Source organism: Pinus tabuliformis, chromosome 4_1 (genome assembly GCF_031772625.1).
Source record: "Pinus tabuliformis cultivar Carrire ecotype Pingquan chromosome 4_1, CPIR1, whole genome shotgun sequence".
Classification (NCBI taxonomy): Eukaryota; Viridiplantae; Streptophyta; class Pinopsida; order Pinales; family Pinaceae; genus Pinus; species Pinus tabuliformis.
Genome location: NC_142303.1, coordinates 382,119,930 through 382,144,187, shown reverse-complemented (window position 1 = coordinate 382,144,187; position 24,258 = coordinate 382,119,930). Strand labels below are relative to the sequence as shown.

General features: G+C 38.7%; 1 protein-coding gene across 1 annotated transcript in view; it reads left to right on the top strand.

Moving 5' to 3' along the window:
- LOC149175888 (poly [ADP-ribose] polymerase 2-like) overlaps window positions 1–24,258 on the top strand; it is a 392,573-nt gene that overhangs the window by 122,123 nt on the left and 246,192 nt on the right. Inside the window, exon 10 of the mRNA XM_089419781.1 lies at window positions 594–670. Within this exon, the coding sequence (XP_089275907.1) occupies window positions 594–670 (77 nt within the window). The remainder of the gene's footprint in view (window positions 1–593; window positions 671–24,258) is intronic.

Sequence of the window (24,258 nt, the reverse complement as noted above, 5' to 3'; positions counted from 1 at the left end):
ATTTTGTTTTTGGACCAATGAGAGCCTAATGGACTACGCTTCAGCTGTAGGTTGTATTGGTCAAAGGATAGACCTGATTTACTGGCAATTGTACAAGGATTGTAAAGGGCCATGATCCCTGGTACGAGAGCCCTAAGGTTTTCTTATTGAAGGACTAATAAGAAATAATTTGGGCCATAAATTCTTGTGTACTATATTGATCTCATTGCTGTTATATTTCTGCTGTGCAAGTCATTTTGAAGTTAGGCACTGCTAGTGTGTTTATGCTTCTAGTTATGAAATATATCATACCTAAGGTGTGTGGAAATTCTAACAGGGTGTGGGTGTGGGTGCGGGTGCATTGTTAAATGGAATGGGGTTAGGAGTCAAAGCACCCTCCCAAATTGTTTAAGCCTTGTCACCCCAAAGCATATTTCACAGAGATGGAGCCCAATTTTCGAATATGAAAAAGTTTTCTGTTACTAGTATTTTATCACCTAAAAATTCATTTTATTTGGTGCTTACTGTCCATGAATGATCATAGTTTCTGATATAAATTTTAGTCCATCTTTTGCATTCCACAACTCTAATTTGAAATTTACACTTTGCCACAGGGTTACGAAGTGTTGAAAAGGATTAGCATTGCAATTGAACAGCGAGATGGAGACAAAGTACTTGGACAACTGAGCAGGTATTGGTTAGCTCATAGTATTTAGACATTAATTAGCGAGCATATCTTCTTTTGAGTAAATATTTTCTGTTTATGATTTTTCACTGTTAGCTTAAATTCCATATTGAAAGAAACTTTTAATAATGTCTTTCTGAATTCATTGAAATATGCATAACTTTGTCTTGTTCTACATGTTGTGAGAGTGTAAAGAGGTTGAAAATAAAGGATTCATAACTGTTTCTAAACTATATGAACTTCGCGTTAGTATTTTATGTATGACTACTATTTTTTGAAGATATAAGACAACTTGTAGTTTCTCCTTTCATGGTTATATTACGTTACAAATTGTAATACATTGGGCATATTCCCTAATTGAACGAAATAGATGTAGGGAAACTTTAGTTATATCTTATTCATTTTACTCCACAAACCAACATTCAACATTATTTTAAAAATCAATATTCTAGCATTGCTTTTTAATTTTTGTGCAAAATTATGCAAATGGTTGGTATATTGCTTTGTGGAAGTTCATTAATTATTAGACTAGTCCATCAATCACAACTGCTTGTAGTTGAGGGAAATAATAAAAGTGGGAATATGAAAATTATTTGGTGATTGAGGGATAAATACAAAATTATTTAGTTCATTGAATAAAAGAACTTATATATGATGCAATGAAAAAGTGACATAAGGAAGGCATGGCAAAGGCATAAAAATTATAAACATTAAATAATTATATTCTTCTATAGCAAATTGGGATATTGTTAAATTCATTAAAGTGCAAAATTGTAAATATATGTCTGTTCTTTACAAAGAATACATAGAACTACTCAATCTAGAGCATGTTACAAAGAACACATAGAACTACTCAATCAAGATTTTGGAATTGAAATAGACTGATGGTTGGATCTAAAGTATTGTATGCAATAAATTTTATGCGGGAATGCCAGAGATGGCAAGTAGAGAATAATTTGTAAACACAAATAAAGAAGAAATCCTTTTAAACGCATAGTAGAATAAGATTTTCAACAACATGATTCGAAACCAAGTGGAATATTCTCCATTGAAAATAACGAATCCATAGACATCAAGAAGTGGCATTTAGATTTAGGAATGCTGATGACAAATATTTTTTAATAGCTACTTGATATGTGTTAATTTTAGGCAACAATGGTATACCGTATGTTCTATGCTTTAGAGCAATTTTACTTCAATTTCTTTATTAGCCCAATATCAATATCCAGTTTAGCAATCACATCAACATGATAGTAAAATGAAGATAGAACATAAACATAAATAGTAGAAGACAAGCCAAGACAAGAGGACACAAGATGTGGCACCAACCAGGGACAAACTCTAATGTGGGGAAACCCTTGATCAAATCTTCTTTTAGTCTTCAATAGTTCAACAGAGAGAGATAGTATAATTTACAAATCTAATACTTTATAACAACAGCAAACGAGCCCTAACCAGAAAAGTCAACGCTGGTCAACAGGGCAAATTTGACCCTTAGCAAATCGGTCAACTTCAGCCTCCAAACAACAAGATAAAACCACCCTCAAAACAGTCAAATTTAGCCCAGTCAAAGTCTGGTCAAACAACGCACCTGCGGTCAGCCCTAGCTACAGTCAACGTTGGTCAACAATGAACGTTTAACCTCGATTTCTGTGCCCAGAAATGGGCCTGCCCAAACAGAGATAGCCCTCACAAAACGCAGTCAAAGGAGGTCAACGCATGTTGGTCAATGCTTGGTCAAATTGTCCAGAAATTCGGTCTCTTGAAATTTCGCTCCCCTAAAATTTCGGCCTCCTGAAATTTCACTCTCAAGAAATTTCGCACTTCTGAAATTTTGGACATGTGGAGAGAGAGAGGCCCAGAAATCCGTACTGAATCAGTGAGGAGAGAGAGAGAGAAGTGTGAAGATGAGTGTGTCCAAATGAGGCTAAGGCATCATGTATTTATAGCAAATGTTGAGGATGAATAGACGTGACTGTTGGGCTTCTGAGCCTACATAAGGTTGCTGGCCGACCTTGACAATTTGTCCATAATCAAAATAAATTCATAACTTCATTTGTACATGTTGGAATTGGATGATCTCTAGATCAATCTTACACCTCTCGGAGAGAGGAATCCAAGAAAACTATTAGCTGTCATAAATAAGATGACCCATGTGGAGTTTGGCCCTAGTTGACAATTTTGACACTCCTTCTCAACTAGAGAGAACTCCATCTGCTAATCCATTCGCTGATCTGTACTATCTCTGCCATCAATGCACTGCTCTGCATTGCTCTGCTGAACTATGAAGAAGAAGAAGTTATCGAGAATGTATCATACCATTCTCTATTGACCCGAAGTCAGTCCCAAATAAAAAGAGAGTGTCTCATACCACTCTTATTGACCCGAAGTCAGTTCCTATTTATCCCAGATCAATATCGGTCATCCTAGCATAGGGAGTATAGTGGTACACGATGTGTCCATTGGTAGTACTATGGTCCCTATCCTCATTTCCCTACCCATTGCCCAGATGAGAGGTACTTCCCATGAGTCCTAGACTGCATGGGTGGGATGTCTTCGTAGGAGAAGGATGAACCACTCATCCTGCCTACATGTCGCCAAGGGGTATCGCAGGGGAAGGTTGAACCACCTTCCCTGTACACATCAAACCACTAGGGGAAGGCTGAACCACTCACCCTATGGTTGTTCATTGCTCCAAGAAGTACCCCAAGCCCCTCGGAGCTCCTAGAGCTCAATGTCCATCTCATACAGGACCCTCATAAGAGGGTCTCTCCACGACTCTAAGTTCTCGGAAGGCCAAGAACTTGACCTTACCTAGGGGCTTTGTCAGAATATTGGTGACCTTCTCATTAGTCCCAATGTGATGGAGCCTTATTGCTCCTCGTTGTACCATATTCCGGTTAAAGTGGGACCTGATATCTATATGCTTGGAGCGATCATGAAACATGAAACTCTATGATAATCAGATCCCACTCTGGTTGTCGCAAAGGATTACAGTGGTACCCACCACATGTCCAAACAACTCACTAAAGAGCTCCTCAACCAGACAACTTCACAGGAGGCCATTCTAGCAGCTATGTTTCAGCCTCGACGGTGCTCAAGGCAAATGATTTCTGCTTCCTGCTCATCCAGGATATCGAAGCAAAACCTAAAGAAAAACAACATCCAAAAGTGCTCTTGCGATCCACCACATTGTCAACCCAATCATCATCAGAATAACCATGCAACCTCACATCTCCAACAATGTATCTCAGTGCATGAGTGATTGTGCCCCGAAGATATTTCAGAAGATTCTTGTCACCAATCCAATGTATATGATGAGGCTCAACGATATATTGGCTCAATGTGTTAACATCAAAACATATGTTCGGACGAGAGTTCACCAAGAACTTCAGTTCTCCTATGGGTTGACGATACTCAGAAGCATTTCCCAATTCAGGTTCAGTAGCACTACCACATAACTTCTTAAAGCTAAGTTCCATTGGAGTAGTCACAGGCTTGCAGTCCACCATCCCAAATCTTTCCAATATCTTCACAACATATTTTCCTTGAGAGAAGAAAATTTTACCTAGATTTTGCCAGACCTCGAACCCTAGGAAATAGTGCATCGGTCCTAGGTCCTTCATCCCAAATTCAAAAGCCAACTCCCTCTTACATTTGTGAATGAGAGGGTCTGCATTTGTCAGAAAGAGGTCGTCCACATAAAGTACCAGAATGAGAGATTTATCATTTTCAACCTTAAAGTAAAGGTTCGGATCGACTTCTCTTCTAGTGAACCCTAGCTTCAACAGATAGCTATTGATCCTCTCATATGAAGCCCGAGGTGCTTGCTTCAATCCATAAAGAGCTTTCTTCAACCTGCATACATGAGATTCCCGATCATGAACCTTAAACCCCTCGGGTTGTTCCACATGGACTTCCTCTTTGATTGAACCATGCAAGAAAGCAGTCTTGACATCCATTTGATGTAGGTTCCATCCTTGCGAGGCAGCAAGGGATATGATTGAGCAGATGGTGGTGTATTGGGCGACAGGTGCAAATATCTCATTGTAATCTACACCTTCCTTTCGAGAGAAGCCTTGCGCAACAAAGCAAGCCTTGAACTTTTCTGCACTTCCATCAGCTCCATGCTTGATTTTGTAGAGCCACTTAGAGGTGACAACCGATTTGTCCTGGGGTCTAGGGACCAGATCCCAGACATCATTTTTCATAATTGACTTTTATTCTTCATTCATTACATCCTTCAATACTTGATGCTTCATGGCTTCTTCAAATGATGGAAGCTCATTTTGAATGATAGTGCTCATGGCGGTCAAATATCCTTGATACCTGTTCGACTTCTTGCTTTCACAGAAAGTCCCCCTTGGTGCAATGTGTCTCTTGGCATCTTCGAGAGTCTCCCTAAGCCATGAGGGTCTCCTTTTGGGGGAGGATCAATAGGATCGTTAGGTTCATCAACATTAGGCATCGTTTCGTCTTCTTTTGAACCTTGATTTCCAGTGTCAGCTTCTTTGTCCTTCCTTAGGATAGGAAGGTTGTTGATCTTCCTGAGGGCCATATCTTCGTCGAAGGTGACATCATGACTTATCTCAACTTCCTTTTGACAAGCCACATAAATTCTATATCCCTTAGAATTTTCACTATAGCCCACAAAGATTCCTTTCTTCCTAGACACACCCAATTTGCTTCTTTTCTCTTTTGACACATGAAAATATATGAGACTTCAAAAAATTATAAAATGAGAGACATCGGGTTTCTTACCAGTGAACATTTCTTCGGGAGTCTTGGAGTCTAATGCTTGATGAGGGAATCGATTTTGAACATACACGGCGGTATCTGTAGCTTCAGCCCATAGGAACTTCAGAAGGCCTTGATCATGAAGCATGATGCAAACTGCTTCTACAATAGGGCGATTCTTCCTTTCAGCCACACCATTCTTCTCAGGAGTGTATTAGTCTCCCTCTTAATGCTAGCTTCTTTGCAATAATCTTGGAATTCATTGGATTCGTACTCGGTCCCATTATCAGTCCTCAATATCTTGATTTTCTTCTCGGATTGGTTTTCGATCAAGGCTTTGAAGTGTCGGAACCAGGTGAACAATTCATCCCGTGTTTTCAAGAAGTAGATCCAGGTCTTGTGAGAATAATCATCCGTAAAGGTGAGATAATATAAGTATCCTCCCAAAGAGTTTACGGCATCATACCAGATATGTCGGAGTGGATCAATTGCAATATATCTGTGGTCTTGCTGTTACTTGAGGAGAATGGTTCCCTTGTTATTTTTCCTTCGACACATCTCGGATATACACCTTCATGCTATACTTTGAACTCGGGCATACTTGTCACCATTTGTCTCACATCGGGTTGGGCCTTACAATGAAGATGGGCAAACTTCTGGTGCCATAGTTCAGATTGTAGAGATGTGTCGCAAGACATGGTTCCCAATGGACTTCCTCCAACTTGATACAAAGTGTCAACCTTGAACCCAAGAGTAAAAGCATCTTTAAAATTTCTTTTCCAAACACATACCTTTCCATCGATTAATGCCACCTTAAATCCTTTGTCCTCCATGGCTAAAATGGATGCCAGGTTCTTCCTGAGATTAGGTACATATAGTACTTCTTGCAAATGAATAGTGTTACCTTGATTCAATTGAAGGGTAACATTCCCTACTCCCTTCACGGGATAGGTGCATCGTCTCCAAGGATGATCTCCAAGTTTGTCTCCTTTTCGATCAGATTAGAGAGGGCTTCCTTGTATCTGGTGAAGTGCCTTGAGGCACCACTATTAATTAGCCAATTCCCCAAATGTCCGTAGGAGAGGCAGTGGAGCGGGTTGATATAAGATAATACTCTTTTTACTTATTGTTAGCAACATTTGATTCTTCATACCTGGAGTTCCTTGATTTCTTGGAGGGTCGACCATTTCCTAGATGTTCCACATTGCTTTTTCCTTTGCCATTGGACCTGCCATTCCTTTGATTGTTGTTGTTGAAGTTGCCCCTGGAATGATTGTGATCATCATCATGCGATGTGTCCCTTCTATTTGGACACTCCCTTGCATAGTGGCCAAACTTATTGCAAACAAAGCATCTTCCCTTCCATCCATTTTTGAATCCTAGTCTTCCTTGACTTTGCTTCTTTGAATGTGCATTGTTCTTCCTCTTGGCATGAGCGGAGAATGCTGTGGAGTTGCTTCTATTAGAAGGCATTTCTTGCTCCACCATTCTAATTTCTTCTTGAATGCATCTCGACATCAATTCTTCAAACCCTAGAATTCAATCATTGTTGAGTATAGTGGTTCTAAATACATACCACTTAGGTGGAAGTCCTCCAAGGGTGGTGAGAGTAAGTTCCCTATCAGGAATGACTTATCCAATCGAGAGTAGATCATTCTTGATCTCAGTAATCCTGAAGGAATAGGATTGAATATCCTCATCCTTGCCCTTCTTAATATCCTTCAACTTATTCTTGAGAAATAGAATTTGATTAGCATTACTAACCTTGAACATGTAGACCAACCTGTTGTTGATCTCCTTGGAGGTCTTCAATTTAGAGATGTAGGCCACCAGATGCTTGTCAATGGAATCCCTGGTAATCTTCTTTGCTTTGACTTCAACTCTATTGTACTTGGTCTTCGCAGCAGCCGACGCATTTGAAGGAGGTTCAGGGATTTTACCATGCACATAGTCCATCACTTCTTTTTCTTCCAAGGTCAAATCAAGAGATATGTTCCATGCATGATAGTCAGATTTATCATGGAGCTTGTCTTTAGCCGGGAAGTAGGATGAGGAACCCACTGAACCTTTTGTCCTTGTCCAACTGCCTTTGGTGATTGCTCTTTCACTCTTTGCTTTGGCTTTGTCTGCACCTCAACTCTTATACCATGTTAATTTTAGGCAACAATGGTATGTTCTATGCTTTAGAGCAATTTTAATTCAATTTCTTTATTAGCCCAATATCAATATCCAGTTTAGCAATCACATCAACATGACAGTAAAATGCAGATATAACATAAACATAAACAGTGGAAGACAAGCCAAGACAAGAGGACACAAGATGTGGCACTAGCCAGGGACAAACCTCAATGTGGGGAACCCTTGATCAAATCTTCTTTTAGTCTTCAATAGTTCAGCGAAAAGAGACAGTTCAATTTACAAATATGGTAATTTATAACAACAACAAAAGATCCCCAACCAGAAAAGTCAACGCTGGTCAACAAGGCAGAGTTGATCCTCAGCAAATCGGTCAATTTTAGTCAACTTCAGCCTCCAAACAACAAGATAAAACAACCTTCAAAACAATGAAATTCAGCCCAGTCAAAGTCTGGTCAAACAACCCACTCACAGTTAGCCCTAGCTGTAGTCAACGCTAGTCAATAGTCAATGTTTAGCCTCGATTTATGTGCCTAGAAATGTGGCCTGCCCAAACAGAGATAGCCCTCACAAAAACGCAGTCAAAGGAGGTCAATGCATGCTGGTCAACACTTTGTCAAACTATCTAGAAATTTGGTCTCCTGAAATTTTGCGCTCCTGAAATTTCAGCCTCCTGAAATTTCGCTTTCCTAAAATTTCGGACGTGTGGAGAGAGAGGCCCAGAAATTTGTACCCAATCAATGAGGAGAGAGAGAGAGAAGTGTGAAGATGAGCGTGTCCAAATGAGGCTAAGGCATCATGTATTTATAGCAAATGTTGAGGATGAATAAACGTGACTGTTGGGCTTCTGAGCCTACGTAAGTTTGCTGGCCGACCTTGACAATTTGTCCGCAATCAAAATAAATTGATAACTTCATTTGTACATGTCGGAATCGGATGATCTCTAGATCAATCCTACACCTCTCAGAGAGAGGAATCCAAGAAAAATATGAGCTGTCATAAATAAGATGATCCATGTGGAGTTTGGCCCAATTTGCCAATTTGCCAATTTTAACAATGTGTTATGGTTGATAAAAAAGACATCCAAGCAGGGACTGGTGTGAAAAATGAACATCCAAGGTTCCTTTGAAGAAGTAAAACTGAAAGGACAAATATGGAAGAGTCACCATCTACAGTACAATTCCAACTTTTGTTGTAGTAAAACTCCAATGATGTTCAAGGTGGGAGTTATCAAGATTGTGTTATGGTCGCTTTTGTAATATTTCTGGTTACTATTATTATATTCAATAATTTTTATATAGACTTGTGTCCATTAGGGTAGATGTGTCTCTTGCCTTGTATATATATGACAACAGTTTGCACAACATGTTATTGGATACTTTATCTATTGTTACACTCGGAGTTACCCCTTTTACGACAGTTTTGACAGCATATCACTAGATCTTTTATCTATTGTTAACATTGAAATTTGCTTCTTTGCAAATCTATCATTGTCATGGACTTGAGATTTTAGCTTGGTGAAATCATAGTGCCAACCATGTTAAAAAGTGGCAATCACTATATCAAGGTTCAAGTTTCTATGATGGGTTTTGAGTGCTTCTACTAGATTCAATTCTTGTTAAAGGGTGATATTAAATATCAGAGAGGGATTAGACAAGGTTTTTGCATTAGAGATGTTGCCCATCCAAATACATTGGTGATCCTAGGAGAGAATTTTTCTCCTATGCTGTAGCTTGCCAACCAGCATCCCTACCATGATCCATAGATAGCTAGCCTCAGATGCCTCTCATCCATGATCTGGTCAATATATTCATTAATCTAGCCTGCTCGTCCAATGAAGGTGGGTCATCTATTATGAGGCGCTTTAACCATTATTACATTAAAGTAATTTCATTTAATGTTTAAGGAATTCTTGTATGAATCACAATTTGTGTTTGGATTATAGAATGCTATTTGTTGTGTACTTGTTCCCTACCTCACCTTGGTGGCTATCATATGTCCCTAGTCTAGTGTGACCTTCGTTGGCGTCTTTCCTTCACTGTCTAGGAGTGGCACAAATAGGAGGCTTTGATGATCATTATTAAGTGATAAATCCATAAAGCTTGTTAAGCAAGCGATATCAAAGCAAGCAAGAAAAATGCAAATATTGGGGGCTTTGGAAAAACAAAGGCAAGGGATGGTAACTCAAACAGCTAAGTGCTCCCTCTACAAAATCACTCATGGACAATGGTTTTTGATAACTTAGTATATGACTGACACTTTTCAGGAAATAAACCCCAAGCCATAACGTTAATCACTTGCACCTATCATTTGAAAGTGTTGACCTAGGAAATTTTCCTCCTCACAGGGTTGGAAGAACCTAATAAAGTCATGTGAATACCCTCCCATACTTAAGTGAGGTGACTTGTATACAATTGTAATCTACTTGGACATTTGAAGATGATACTTGTGTGAAGTAATTTTGTAAGACCCCTACATTGATTATGACCTTTATAAACATTTTTGTATAATAGAGCATCTCAGTGTGACATTTGATTTATGGTAGAAACTCCATTTTAATATAATGAAATTACTACTAATGAAATTCAGTCATATTATGATCATGGTGCTAAATTGTGTAAATGCTTTGTTTAATGTTAATTGTGCATTAACAATCTAATCAATACCAAAATTAGAATAAGCCTATATTAATGATGGGAATATATTTATTATGGATTAATGGTTTAATTAAATATAATTAATTAATTATATGTTAGGATATTCCGACACATAGGAAATAGTTAAGTATAACTTGGTCTAGTATAGAGTTAGGTAAAGTGTGTTTCTTTACTATGTACATTTTGTAACTTACAATCCGATGGTCACGATTTGTAGTGATCCGACGGTTCATTCTCTCCTCGGTATTACCGACACTTGATCCGTGGCTTAACACCCGATTGGTCCATGATCTCTATTTAAAGAGCATGGAGGGTCATTTGTAGGTTAACCGTTCATGAGAGAAGCTTATGTAAAATTTCATTCTTTTATTAATAAATTGCCTGAAGTGGCCGCGTTGGCTCAGGCCGTGGACTGTTTCCCTCTTTGAGGGTTTTAACCACGTCAAAATACTGGTGTATTGATCTGTGATCTGTGTGTGAGTGGTGTCCTTTGGTGTTCTGTCTGAGGAACTTACCCTGTAAATTCCTACATGGTATCAGAGCTATTTGAGGGCCGCGTCCGTTGGTGATCCAAATCTGAAGCCGGTAGAACTGCATCCGACTACCGTTTCCTAGATCTACTATTTCTGACTGCTTTCGGGCTGAGAGGACTGCTCTGTTGTGTTGGGAGCATCTGTTCCAGTGAGGAACCCCTTTCGTTTCACGCGAAAAGGTTTCTGGTAGCCCTAGTTGCGTCATTTTTAAGATCTGGAGGTATACAGTGTTTATTTGCAGTTTACAGTTATTTTCTCTCTGTTTATTTCAGTTTCGGTTTATTTAGCTTTTTTTATTACCGGATCTATACCTTTCATTTCTGCGTATGCTCTTTGCCCCGTGACTCTGTGCAATCTGGGAAAATCAGAAACAGAAAGGAAGGATTTTTCTCATGCGTATGCTCTTTTCTGCTGCGTCTTAGTGTGATCTCGGAAAATCAGAAACATTGAGGAAAATATTTAGTTTCCGGCTAAAGCTAACTTTGAGCTGCAAGGTTCGTTTTTTTTTGTATGTCCGTGTTGGGTTTTGTGTTTTTTGTTTTGTAGGGAAAAAGAGCTTTCTCAAAGCAAGCACGCAACCCAAAGCTTCAACCCCCCCTCTCTCTCTCAAACTTTTTGTATAGCTCACTTGGTCCAAAGCTAATTAATGAGAGTAGAGGTCTTGAGTTCAAGTCTCCTTTTTGTGGGGGCAGATTTTTCATTTCCGCACATTCCCGCACTTCGTCGACATCTTCATCAAATTTTCTTCAAAAAGCCATAACTTCTTCATCCGGAAGCCGTTTTCAGAACCGTTTTTTTTTGAAACAACCTAATTTTTCGAGATCTTTCCATTGGAACACTTAGTTTCAGCACCTATAGCTTCAGTTTCTGTTAAAATGGAAAGTCCATGCCAAGTTATTCTTGATAGCACCAACTACTTCCAATGGTGGTCCTACATTGTGGATTTACTTAGAAGTAAAGGTCTCTACATAATAGACTCAGGCCAAGAAACCAAACCGAAAGATGAAGATAAGGCAGCTAAATGGGAAAATAGGCAAGATCAAGCACGTGGGTTGATACGGATGTCTATTTCTCCAGATCTTAGATTCCATATTGCAGAACTTGATACTCTTGAAGAAGCAATGAAACAGATCACTAAAGTTTTTGGAATTAAAAATGAACTTAAAGCCCATCAACTTGAAAATGAGTTGCTTACATTGGACCCCAATAATTTTTCTTGCATTGAAGATTTTTTGTCCAAGTTCAAGAACCTTAGACTTCTCTTAGAAGGTGTTAAGGTTAAGAAAGAAGATAGTAGCCTTATCTACTCCATTCTTACTAAGTTGGGACCAGCCTATTCTGTGTATGTTTCCACCTTCCATTCTACAAGAAAAGCTTTCATTTCTCAAGGACAAGCCTACAAGTCCCCTTCCTTTGATTCCTTTTGTGATTCTTTAATAAGAGAACAAGAAAAACTCTTACACCTTGGTCTTCTTCATCTTGGAAACTCTTCTAAGAAAGCGTTAGCCGCCCAGCAGCAACCAAATTCAAAGAATCCTAAGAAGTTGTATCCTAAAAGGAATGGTCCTAAACCAAACAAGGGTCCTAAGCAATTTCAACCTCAAAATGAAAAATCATTTCCACAAAATGATAAGACAAATAAAAACAAAGGGAAGAAGACTGATAGACATTGCAACTTTTGTAATCGAGATGGCCACTTAGAATCCAAATGCTTTAAGAAGATGGAAGCCTTGGAAGCAGCAATGAAGAAGCATAATATCCATTTGGAGCACTCTTCAACTTCAACTTCATCTTCAGGAATGGCACTTTCTGCATGTGGTTGTCAAGCATCTCGGTCTGGCTATGCACTAAATGTATCTTCTTCTTCTCATTCTCATGAGTAGCTCATTGATTCTGGAGCTTCTTATCACATGGCCAAAAACAAAGCCATGCTTTCTTTTTTAAATGATTGTAACACCAAAAATATATATGTTGGTGATGATAGATCTCTTAGTGTTGTAGGGACTGGAACTGTTCATATAGACAATAGTCAATTTAATGATGTATTATGTGTTCCAACCTTATCCTGCAACCTTCTATCTGTATATCAGATAACTCATTCAGGTGAAGGTGAAATCGTTGAATTTTCATCTCACTATGTTGTAATTAAGGACCTAAGAGATCCTAGACAGATTTTAGCTACTGGCATTGCTGATGATTCTACAAGGTTGTATAAGTTTCACAACTTTGGGTCATCAAATCTTCCCTCGGTATTTGTTGCTCATAATGATGAAGTGAGCAAACTTTGACATGAGCGATTTGGTCACTTAACTATTGCTCTCTTCAGAATCTATGTAAAGAAAATATGGTGACAGGGCTTCCAATGGTATCTTGCAGAGATGGTGTTTGTTCGGGATGTGTACTCGGAAAACATCATAAGGACAGTTTTGAAAAACGTGCCTCTTGGCACGCCTTAGTCCCTTTACAGCTTGTGCATAGTGATTTATGTGGTCCACTTCCAGTTGTTTCATTCTCTGGCTACAAGTATTTCTTAACATTCATTGATGATTTCTCCAGACGCACTTGGGTATACTTCTTAAAACTCAAGAGTGAAGTATTTAACGTGTTCTTGGCCTTTAAGGCCTTTGTTGAAAAACAATCTGGACATCAAATTCTTAAGCTAAGATCTGATAATGGCGGAGAATATGTTAACAACAAATTCATCAACTTTTGCACTGAGAATGGAATTCAAATGCAACATACTGTCCCATATACTCCACAACAAAATGGTGTAGCTGAAAGGAAGAATTGCACCTTAAAGGAAATGGCTAATTGTATGCTTCAATCTAAAGGACTTAGTCTTAATTATTGGGCAGAAGCAATTAACTGTGCAAATTACATAATAAATCGCACTCCTACTAAGGTTTTAAAGAATATCACTCCAGAAGAAGCATGGAGCTCAATTAAACCAGATGTAAGTCACTTTCGTGTTTTTGGAAGTGAAGCATGGGGCCATATTCCAGATGAGAAACATAAAGCTTTAGAACCTAAGAGTGAAAAATGTATTTTTGTTGGATATTCTGAAGATGTCAAAGGATATAGACTTATTCCACTTAAGTCCAAAAATGTTATCATTAGAAGAGATGTAAAATTTGCTGAAAATATATCGGCCTACGAGCCTAGTTCGGCGGATGTGCCACCTCTCCCTATCTCTTCTACTTTTGAAAATATTTCTTCTTCAGATGATGAAAGCGAGGATGAAAATCCTCCCCCACCTTCTCAGGATCCTCCTTCAGCTTTCAGCTTCCAAAATGGGTCCGTACTACTCGGGATGCAGCAGGTGATCTTGCCGGTGACCTACAGATCAGCGACGTACACATTCTCAGTTCGATAGAGCCTCTTCTTTACTGGCTCAAGCTTCAGTGAATTATGATCCTGACACCTTTGCAGAAGCTTCAGGCCATCCAGATTGGGAAGCAGCTATGAATGAAGAATATCATTCATTATTGGCAAATGATACATGGGATCTTGTTCCTCTATCAAAGGGACGAAAACTTGTTAGTTGCAAATGGGTTTACAGATCCAGGTATGGACCAGATGGGAAAGTTGATAAACATAAAGCTCGTCTTGTTGCTAAGGGTTTTTCACAAGTTGAAGGCATTGACTACACTGAAACCTTCTCCCCTGTTGCCAAAATGAACTCTATCCGCCTTGTTCTTTCCCTTGCTGCCTCTTTCAAATGGGAAGTCCATCAGATGGATGTTAAATCTGCCTTTTTGCATGGGGACTTGCATGAAGAAATCTATATGGAACAACCTTTTGGCTTTATACAAACAGACTCCAGCCTTGTATGTCGGCTTAAGAAATCCCTTTATGGTCTCAAGCAAGCTCCTCGGGCTTGGTATGCCAAAATGGATAGCTTTCTTTTAGAATCTGGCTTTTCTAGGTGTCATTCTAACAATACTGTCTACACCAAGAAAGTGGGCACGTCTCTTATTATTCTTGTTCTTTATGTTGATGATCTTATCCTCACTGGTAGTGATCCCAACCTTATCAACCATGTGAAGTCCAACCTTAAAAAGAAGTTTGAAATGACAGACTTAGGACACTTACATTATTTTCTTGGTCTTCAAGTCTTGCAATCCAAGGAAGGTATTTCCCTTTCCCAGTCCAAGTATGCTTGTGATATTCTACGCCATTTTCACATGGAAGACTGTAAGCCAGTCCCTTCTCCCTTTCAGTCTGGAGTCAAACTTTCAGTCACTTGTACTTCTCCTGAAGTTGATGCTACCTTATACCGTCAACTTGTAGGAAAACTTTTGTATCTAACCCATACTCGTCCTGACCTTTCCTTTGCTGTTGGCCTTGTTGCTCGGTTTATGCAAAACCCACATGAAAGTCATTGGAAAGCAGCTAAAAGAATACTTCGTTATGTTCGAGGTACAGTTCAGTTTGGGATTCATTACAGTGCCGAAGCATCTCCTCTATTGGTTGGTTTCACTGATTCCGATTGGGCTGGTGACCCTGATGATTGGAAGTCTACTGCAGGTTATGTTTTCACTCTTGGTTCAGGACCTGTTACATGGGCTTGCAAGAAACAAGGTGCCATTTCTCTTTCTTCAGCAGAAGCAGAGTATCGTGGTGCCGTAGAAGCTAGTAAGGAAGCCTTGTGGCTTCGTCAGATCCTGTCAGAGTTTGGCTTTCAGCAGCAACATCCGACTACACTTTGGTGTGATAATCAAAGTGCCATTCAACTATGCAAAGATCCAGTCCAACATCAACGCAACAAACACATTGAACTGCACATGCACTTCATCAGAAAGCTCATCCACGATCATGTTCTTGAAGTGCAATATTGTTCAACATATGATCAAGTTGCAGACATCTTTACAAAGGCTCTCACAGAGGCGAAGTTCACTAAACTTCGATTTATGGTTGGAGTTCAGGAAGTTGTCACTAAGGGGGGATAGGCTCTAGTGCCTCCTTCCTTCTCCTATTGTGTCATATTTGTAAATCCTTCAATCCTATCCCAAGTTGTTCTTAAGGGGGGATGTTAGGATATTTCGACACATAGGAAATAGTTAAGTATAACTTGGTCTAGTATAGAGTTAGGTAAAGTGTGTTTCTTTACTATGTACATTTTGTAACTTACAATCCGACGGTCACGATTTGTAGTGATCCGACAGTTCATTCTCTCCTCGGTATTACCGACACTTGATCCGTGGCTTAACACCCGATTGGTCCATGATCTCTATTTAAAGAGCATGGAGGGTCATTTGCAGGTTAACCGTTCATGAGAGAAGCTTATGTAAAATTTCATTCTTTTATTAATAAATTGCTTGAAGTGGCCGCGTTGGCTCAGACCGTGGACTGTTTCCCTCTTTGAGGGTTTTAACCACGTCAAAATACTGGTGTATTGATCTGTGATCTGTGTGTGAGAAGTGTCCTTTGGTGTTCTGTCTGAGGAACTTACCCTGTAAATTCCTACATTATAATATTAATAATTAATTAACTATAATATTAATAATTAATTAATTAAAGATTTATTCTATTTTATTTTATTAAATAAAATCGTTGGAGAAGTTATGATGGGCAAACTATTTGAGGAGATGGGGTTTGACATGAAACACCATATCCACTTCATCGAATTCAATGATGAATTCTCGTGGTTGGGAAGAACCACTCTAATAAGATTTGGCCATTAATGCAAATGGTAGTGCTGTTCCGAATTGTTTACCTTCTCATGAATCGAAAGGGTAAATTGCTAAGGAAGGTAGTGCGGGGGAGGGAGAGAGTGTCCTCTTGGCCATACTTTGGACACAATGAAATAAGCCATAAATACATTGGAAAACAAGAATAGGGGGTTTGATTTTGTCTTATAGGAGGATTTCCGAGGAAAGGCAGCGCTAGGAATAGCTTTCAGAGAGCATATTCACCGCAATGGACTGTTGGTGCGCAATTCCTGGTTTTTATCTGGGATTGCCAAACCTGAGTGTGAAGGTTGAATGAACGTGATGGGTTCTTGTTGGAATGATATACCACTGGTGCTTGCTAGGTTGATAAGTCACCGGTGATTGTTTATGGCCGATGATAAGTCACTGGTGATTGTCTATACCCCAAAAACCACATGTACAACGAGTCATGGGTTCCTTGCAGTTGGCTGAGAAACCACTGGTGCTTGCTACAATTGAGAAACCACCAGTGCTTGCCAGGCTGTAGATAAACCACCTGAAAGTGATTTTACTTCCTCAGTTCAACTAGTGCATTGTCCAGAAATATTTTCCTCTTAGACTCTGGACTTGGCACGGGGGTGGTGAGTTTCGAGATCGAATCACATAACTGCCTACGGTTGGGAGGGTATTTGTATCATAATAACCTAACCTTGGTGCATTGTAATATCCCTAATTTTTTTTTTATTCGAGAGGATTAATGGAGTTTATTGGGGAGGTGCTAAGCATATCACAATTTTGTAATTTGGGCATTGGAGGCAGTTTTGGCATATGGGACTAAGGAGAAATAGAAAATTATAGCTCTAGTGGAATGTGGGGGCCATGAAGGAAGGAAATTCGACCCAATGGAGCAATTCGCACTTGTGAGAAGAGAGAGAGAATGGAAGGGGTGCGAATTAGTGGAAGGTGGGGACCACCAAGGGAGAGAGGGCCAACAATTATAAATAGAGCTTGGAGGTCTCCATTTGGTACTTTTGATAATTTGACAATTTAACATTAGTTCTCTTGAGCTGCTTAGCCAAGACAACTATGTTGTTCAGCACAAGGAATTCCCGAGCGGGAATTCCACCCTCATTTTGGAGAACTTCGAGTGTCTCCCTAGTGAGGCAATTGGGGAGCTTAGTTCAGAGTTTCCATTGGGCACATTTATAGTCATTTCCTTCAACTGGAGCGAGTTTCCCTTGGATGCAGAAGAGAAATTGTGGCTCTTGGGAGGGCCAACAAAAAGGGGAATTTGGGCCAACCAATTAGCAGAGAATCCTTCCACAAAGAGGGTTGGAGTTTCTTGTCAATTTGTAGGTCTGTTGGTGAGGCATTTGGGAGAGTTGAGTTACTCCAATTCTTGGCCTGTGCAAGGGCTCATTGGGCATTGTTATGCAATCACTTGGGCAAGGAGAGTCTATGGTGTGGCTACGGAGGAATAAGGGAAAATTTGGGAAGGAGATTTTCTAGGAGAGATTTGGAGCATTTTGTAGCAAATTTCATCTACAACCAGTTAGAGGTCCACACACAAATTGGGGTCACCGGGGCATGTTGGACTCAACCCAAACCCTTTCTGGGTTTTTGTGAGTTTTATGAGAGGAGGCTAGGATTAATTTTGCAGAATTTTCTGAGCACTCCTAAGGGAAGAATTCCTAGTTGCATTCAACAATCAACAATAGAAATTATTGGAGGAGGACATAGTTATTTCGGGGACCATTTCCACCACTTGGGTTCACGAGATATTTTTGGGTTTTGTTGAGCTAGTGGAGTAGTGCCTGTGGCTAATTTCTCAGAATTTTTGGAGTAGTTTGGAGGGCTAAATCAGCAGTTCCTTTCCAGTGGCAGCAACAGTTTTCTGGGTGGACGTAGATTTGGTAGTAGAGTCATTTCCAACATTTGGGTACCATCATATTCACTTGGAATCTTGCCTTGCTACTGTATCAAGCGCAGGTTCTTTTGTTCCTACTCATTGTACTCCATTTGATTAATTCTAAGTTGCAGGAAACGTGGGTCCAGGGTCCGTTTTCGTACAGAAATGAAACGGAAATGGGGAAACCCGTACAGTACGGCCCGGAAACTCGTTTCCGGCCGTAGTGGCACGTTTCTCGAGGAGGAAACGTGACCAGCACCGCTGGAAACGAGTTTCTGGGCCGTACGTCGGAGTTTCCTCTTGTAACTTGACTTTTTCTTGTATTTTTTTAATTTTTTTCGCTTCTAATTTTTTATTGGGTGATTCAAATATCCTCTAGATGCTTCTAGATGTCTCTCAAGTTATAAAAAAGATGATTTTTTTGAGCGGGGCATCCGAATGTTCAAGCCTATGGCCCTAGTGTTGATATGCAGTTCATGGTAATGTTAAATTCTTAAAGTAAAAGTGATATTTTATTTTATTTTTCATTTTCATCATGAAAAATAAAGGATAATATCACTTTTACTTAAATTTTTAATATTACCATGAAATGACTCAGGATGTTTGAGAGTGGTTTCACCCTCATTGGATTTCATATGGAGAAAGTATAATTTTAGATCTCACTCAAAATCCAGCAGACTTATCTATTTTTCAGGATTTCAGGATTGGGGGGATTGCAATGTTTCCATTGGATTTTGTCATGTACTAGGGTATGGAACTTGTATTTGATCAAGAGAACCAAACCCTCTATGCATGGGAGACTCCCAATAATCAAGAGAATGTAGGGTACTAGGGTATGAAACTTGTATTTAATCAAGAGCACTGTAAGGGCTGAGCTGATGTAAAGGACTATTTCTGGAACTATAAAGATTTACTAAACTGTAAATATTGTAAAGAGTTTCTATAGAACTATCTATTTTAAACAGAGTATGAAACTTTAAGAAAAACTTCTGTTCTAAGTTTATGCAAAACTTCATATGATTAATTGCTTGATTCAGTGATAAATACTTGGTCTGCTGCGAATGTCTGCTGTGGATGAAAATGTTCAGAACTCCTCTAGTTTGCTCCTGTTTACCAAAAGATTGAAACCACCCAGCCAAACTGAGCATAACCTCACTACTCAGTCCAGTAAGCTTCTCAGTTGAAGCAGACTGTTCCCCTGTGCCCAAAAACCTCAGAACAACCAGCTCTCCTTCTGTAGGTAACTCCAGTTTACTTGTTCAGTATCCCTTTCATTCTTCCTTCTTCCTCCAATCCCCCTTCCCAAACTCTTCCTTTTGGTTTATAAACTAATTCTTGGCGGTGGTCGTCCTTCCTCCAGCACCCACCGCTTCATTTCCTCATGACACCCTTCCCTTGTCGTGTCATATACTTTCCTTTTTCTGATTTTATTTTAATATAAAGGTTAGAAAAATATTTTATCATTAGTTTATTTTTATTATTTTATTAATTGATTAATATAATTTATTTATTAAAATTTATTTAATATTACTTTTATAAATAGGTCGTTACATATACCCCCCCTCTAGAAAAACTTCGTCCCAAAGTTAGAGTTTTATCTTATATGAATATTTATGATAGCGATTAGTACATTTTTCTTAGGATTGTGTATTGAGGTTAAATTCTTACTTAATGTAAGGCACTACAAATTTGGTGTTTTGAATACCTTAGGTTTATAACTTTAATGATCATGTTTTATTTCATTAGGTTCCCCAGCTATTTACAACATCATCCTATCCTTCCTAATCTCTTCCGCTCCCATCCTATCCATCCTCTATTGGAGTATGTCATGGCGTCAGTTATACTAGCCTAACCATTTATAAACTCCAAGGATGACAGCGTTGGTTATATCGACCTAATCCCTAGTAGGCATCTGGCAGTCATCATCACACGTCTAGGGGAGCGTGACTCGCACAGTCCTCCCATGACTCCAGGTTTCGGAGGATACACGGTGGGCAACACCTCCACCCCTCCCAGTAGAATCAGGGTTAATACCCTATCATGGAATCTCTTTGAGCCTTAATTGTTCTGAGGTTTTTGTCATCACACGGTCATTTTGGTAACGGATATTATCTGCAATCATAAACACTTGTCCATGCATTTATAAAATATGCATTAACATATTCAAAAAACAAATAGCTTATGTATAATTCACACATGTCAACTACAGTATAACATACTTTGCCATATTCTATTCATGTCATTAACTTTCATATTAAAATGTAATCATTCTTTGATTTCTATCTCATCAATCATATTGATATGCATAAATGAAACAAAATTATAATATCTTAATTCCCATCAGAAGCAAAATTACTCAAATATTTAAACTTTACTTTGATAACTATAATTTAGTAGGATCAAAGTAAATTTTATGACATAATTATGAGTCTCTGATTTAAAGTAAAGCAAATATATACAAAACATGGTTTAAAGTTTTTCAAAATTGAAACAAGTTGGGGTATTTTTGACATATAATTTCCATATCTTCCCAAGTAGCTGATCCAGGACTATACTTGTCCCACTGGACCTTAACTTGGTCTACTAGACGATTTCTGAGTTGTCGAACTCTACGTTCCAGTATACGTAATGGTTCGACCGATATGGTTCTTTCGTCTGATACCTACAGTTCCTTTCATTGAAGGTTATGAGATTGATCAGCTATGTAATGCTTTAATACAAATACATGAAATACATTATGAACTTTATGCAAGTGAGGTGACAGTGCAAGACGATAGGCGACAGGTCCAACTCTTTCCACGACTTTAAATGGTCCAATAAATCGAGGTGATAATTTTGTCCCTTTTCCGAATGGGATAGTACTTTTATTCGGTTTGATGTGGATGAAAATATGATCCCCTATTTCATACTTCCTGTCAGTTCTGTGAGCATCAGCATAACTTTTTTGTTTATCCTGTGCTTTCTTTAACCGCTGTCTAATTTGTTTTACCTGCTTTTCCATTTATTGTATTAATTCTGGTCCTATTATCACTCAATCTTCTAACCTGTCCCAACTTAACGGTGTTCTGCAAGGTCTGCCGTATAATGCTTCAAATGGAGGCATTCTGATTGAACTGTGGTAACTGTTATTGTATGCAAATTCGACTAAGGATAAGTACTTTTCCCAGTGTGATTGCTGATCCATAACATACATCCTCAACATATCTTCAAGTATTTGATTTACCCTTTCTGTTTGCCCATCAGTTTCAGGATGATAAGTTGTGCTTAAATTTAGTTGAGTTCCTAAGGCTGACTGCATGCAAGTCCAAAATCTTGAAGTGAATCGTGAATCTCTATCTGATATAATCTTCTTAGGTACTCCATGAAATCTGATAATTTCATTTATGAATACTCGAGCTACGTCAGCAACTTCATAAGTATCTCTTACGGGAATGAAATGGGCGCTTTTTGTTAATTTATCCACTACTACCAGAATGGCATTGTGTCTTTGAGAAGTAAGAGGTAGTCCAGTGATAAAATCCATAGAAATAATCTCCCATTTGGTCATAGGAATGTCGTGAGGTTGTAAAAGACCCGCTGGATGACAATGATCTGCTTTTACTTGTTGACATTCCAAACATCTTGCAACGAATTGAACGATATCACGTTTCATGCTCGACCAGAAGAAGAGTTTCTTGGTATCCACATACATTTTCTTTACTCCAGGATGTGCACAATACACTACTCTGTGGGCTTCCTTAAGGATAGTGTCTCGAAGATCCCTATTATCAGGAATATACATCCTTCCATGGAATCGTAAGATTCCATCATCTTCTAGTTCATATCCTTCAAACTTAGATTCTTTTGGCTTTTTACTCTCAAGACTAGATCTCACCTTTAAATACCAGCTATCTTTTATGAGATATTCTAGTACTCGTTGCCTTAAGTCTACTTTGATAGGTATGAGAGAAAATATCCGTGGTCTTCTGCTTAAAGCATCTACTACTACATTTTCTTTTCCCTTAATATATGATATTCCAAAGTCATATTCACTTAGGAATTCACTCCATCGTCTTTGTCTAGCATTTAAGTCTCTTTCAGTGAACAAATATTGTAGACTTTGATGGTCGCTTTTAAGTGTAAAACTTCGCCCCACTAGATAGTGTCTCCAAATCTTTAAAGCTAGTACTACAGTAGCTAACTCTAAATCATGAGTAGCGTAGAGTTCTTCATGAGGCTTTAACTTTTTGGAGACATACGCTATTACTCCTCTATCCTGCATCAATACTGCACCTAGCCCTTGTTTGGATGCATCAGTACATATTGTAAAATCTTTGTCCATATTAGGGACTCTTAAGATTGGTGCACTGGTCAATAGTCCTTTGAGTTTAGAGAATGCTTTATTACATTCCTCAGTCCATTCATACTTAACACCTTTACGCTGAAGGGTTGTAATCAGCTTTGCAATTTTGGAGAATCCCTCCACAAATCTTCGGTAGTAACTGGCTAAACCCATAAAACTTCGTACTTTATGTGCATTTTTCGGTATTGGCCATTCTATGATTGCTTTTACCTTCTCAGGGTCTACTGAAATCCCTTCATTTGATATGATATGGCCTAAGTAATGAATCTTTTCCTGAAAGAATGAACATTTGGATAATTTTCCATATAACTGATGTTTTCTTTGGCAGGACAACACTATCCGTAGATGATCTTCATGCTCTTTCTCATTCTTGGAATAGATGAGTATATCATCTAAAAAGACTTGTACAAATTGATTAAGATATTTGCGGAAAACACTGTTCATAAGATTCATGAATACTGCTGGTGCATTTGTTAATCCAAATGGTACCATAGTAAATTCATAATGTCCAAAATGTGTCCTGAATGCAGTCTTAGAAATATCGCTTTCAAAAATCCTTAGCTGATGATAGCCTGATCGAAGATCAATTTTTGAAAAGACAACAGTTCCTTTCATTTGATCGAAAAGATCATCAATTCGAGGCATATGATATTGATTCTTTATCGTAGCTCGTTTCAAGTCTCGATAATCTATGCATAATCTTAAGGATCCATCTTTCTCCTTGACAAAAATTACAGGAGCACCCCAAAGTGATATACTGGGTCGAATATGTCCTATATCCAATAGCTCTTTCAATTGAATTTGTAATTCTTGAAGTTCTGGAGCTGTCATTCTATAAGTTGTTTTAGAGATTGGTTGAGTACCAGGTTTCAATTTTATTGTGAGATCTAGCTCTCTTTCACGGGGTAATCCTGGTAGTTCCTTTGGAAATACATCCAGAAATTTGGCTAACACCGGATATTGTTCTAATGATGGTCCTTTTTCTTTACTTATTTCTTGAATTACATATGCCTGACAACCTTTTCTTAAACAACGCTTCATTTTCATTGCTAATATGTAGTGTAAAGATATTTTTCTCTTGATTCCTTGAATTTGGATCGCTTCTCCTTCATCATTTAGACCTAGAATTCTTTTCCCATAACAGTCTACCCAAACTTGATGAGCTTCTATCCAATCCATACCTATGACAAGATCATAAGTTCCTAATGCTGTGACATAAACTTTCAATTTAGTCGAACAAACCCCTAGGTCAATTTTGCATTGATCCACGCTTAAGTCTATGGATTGGAGTTCTCCTGAGGCCATTTCTACCTGTCTGAAATCATTTTGTCTACGAACTGCCAACCCACATTTGTTTAATGCATATGACGAAATGAAACTATCTGTGGCACCAATATCAAATAAGATTTTGAGTTTTATACCATTAATAATACCTGAAGATTCCACTACAGTGGATTGATGTGCTGCTTGATCGTTGTTGACTAATGCATGAATTCTATGATCACTTTGGGTATTTGGTATTGGTTCCTTTCCAGTCCTATGCAATATACCTGATGAAGCTTCTGGACAATCACGTTGAAAATGCGGTCCTCCACATCCCCAACAATTAACTTGTGTTGGTCCTCTTGA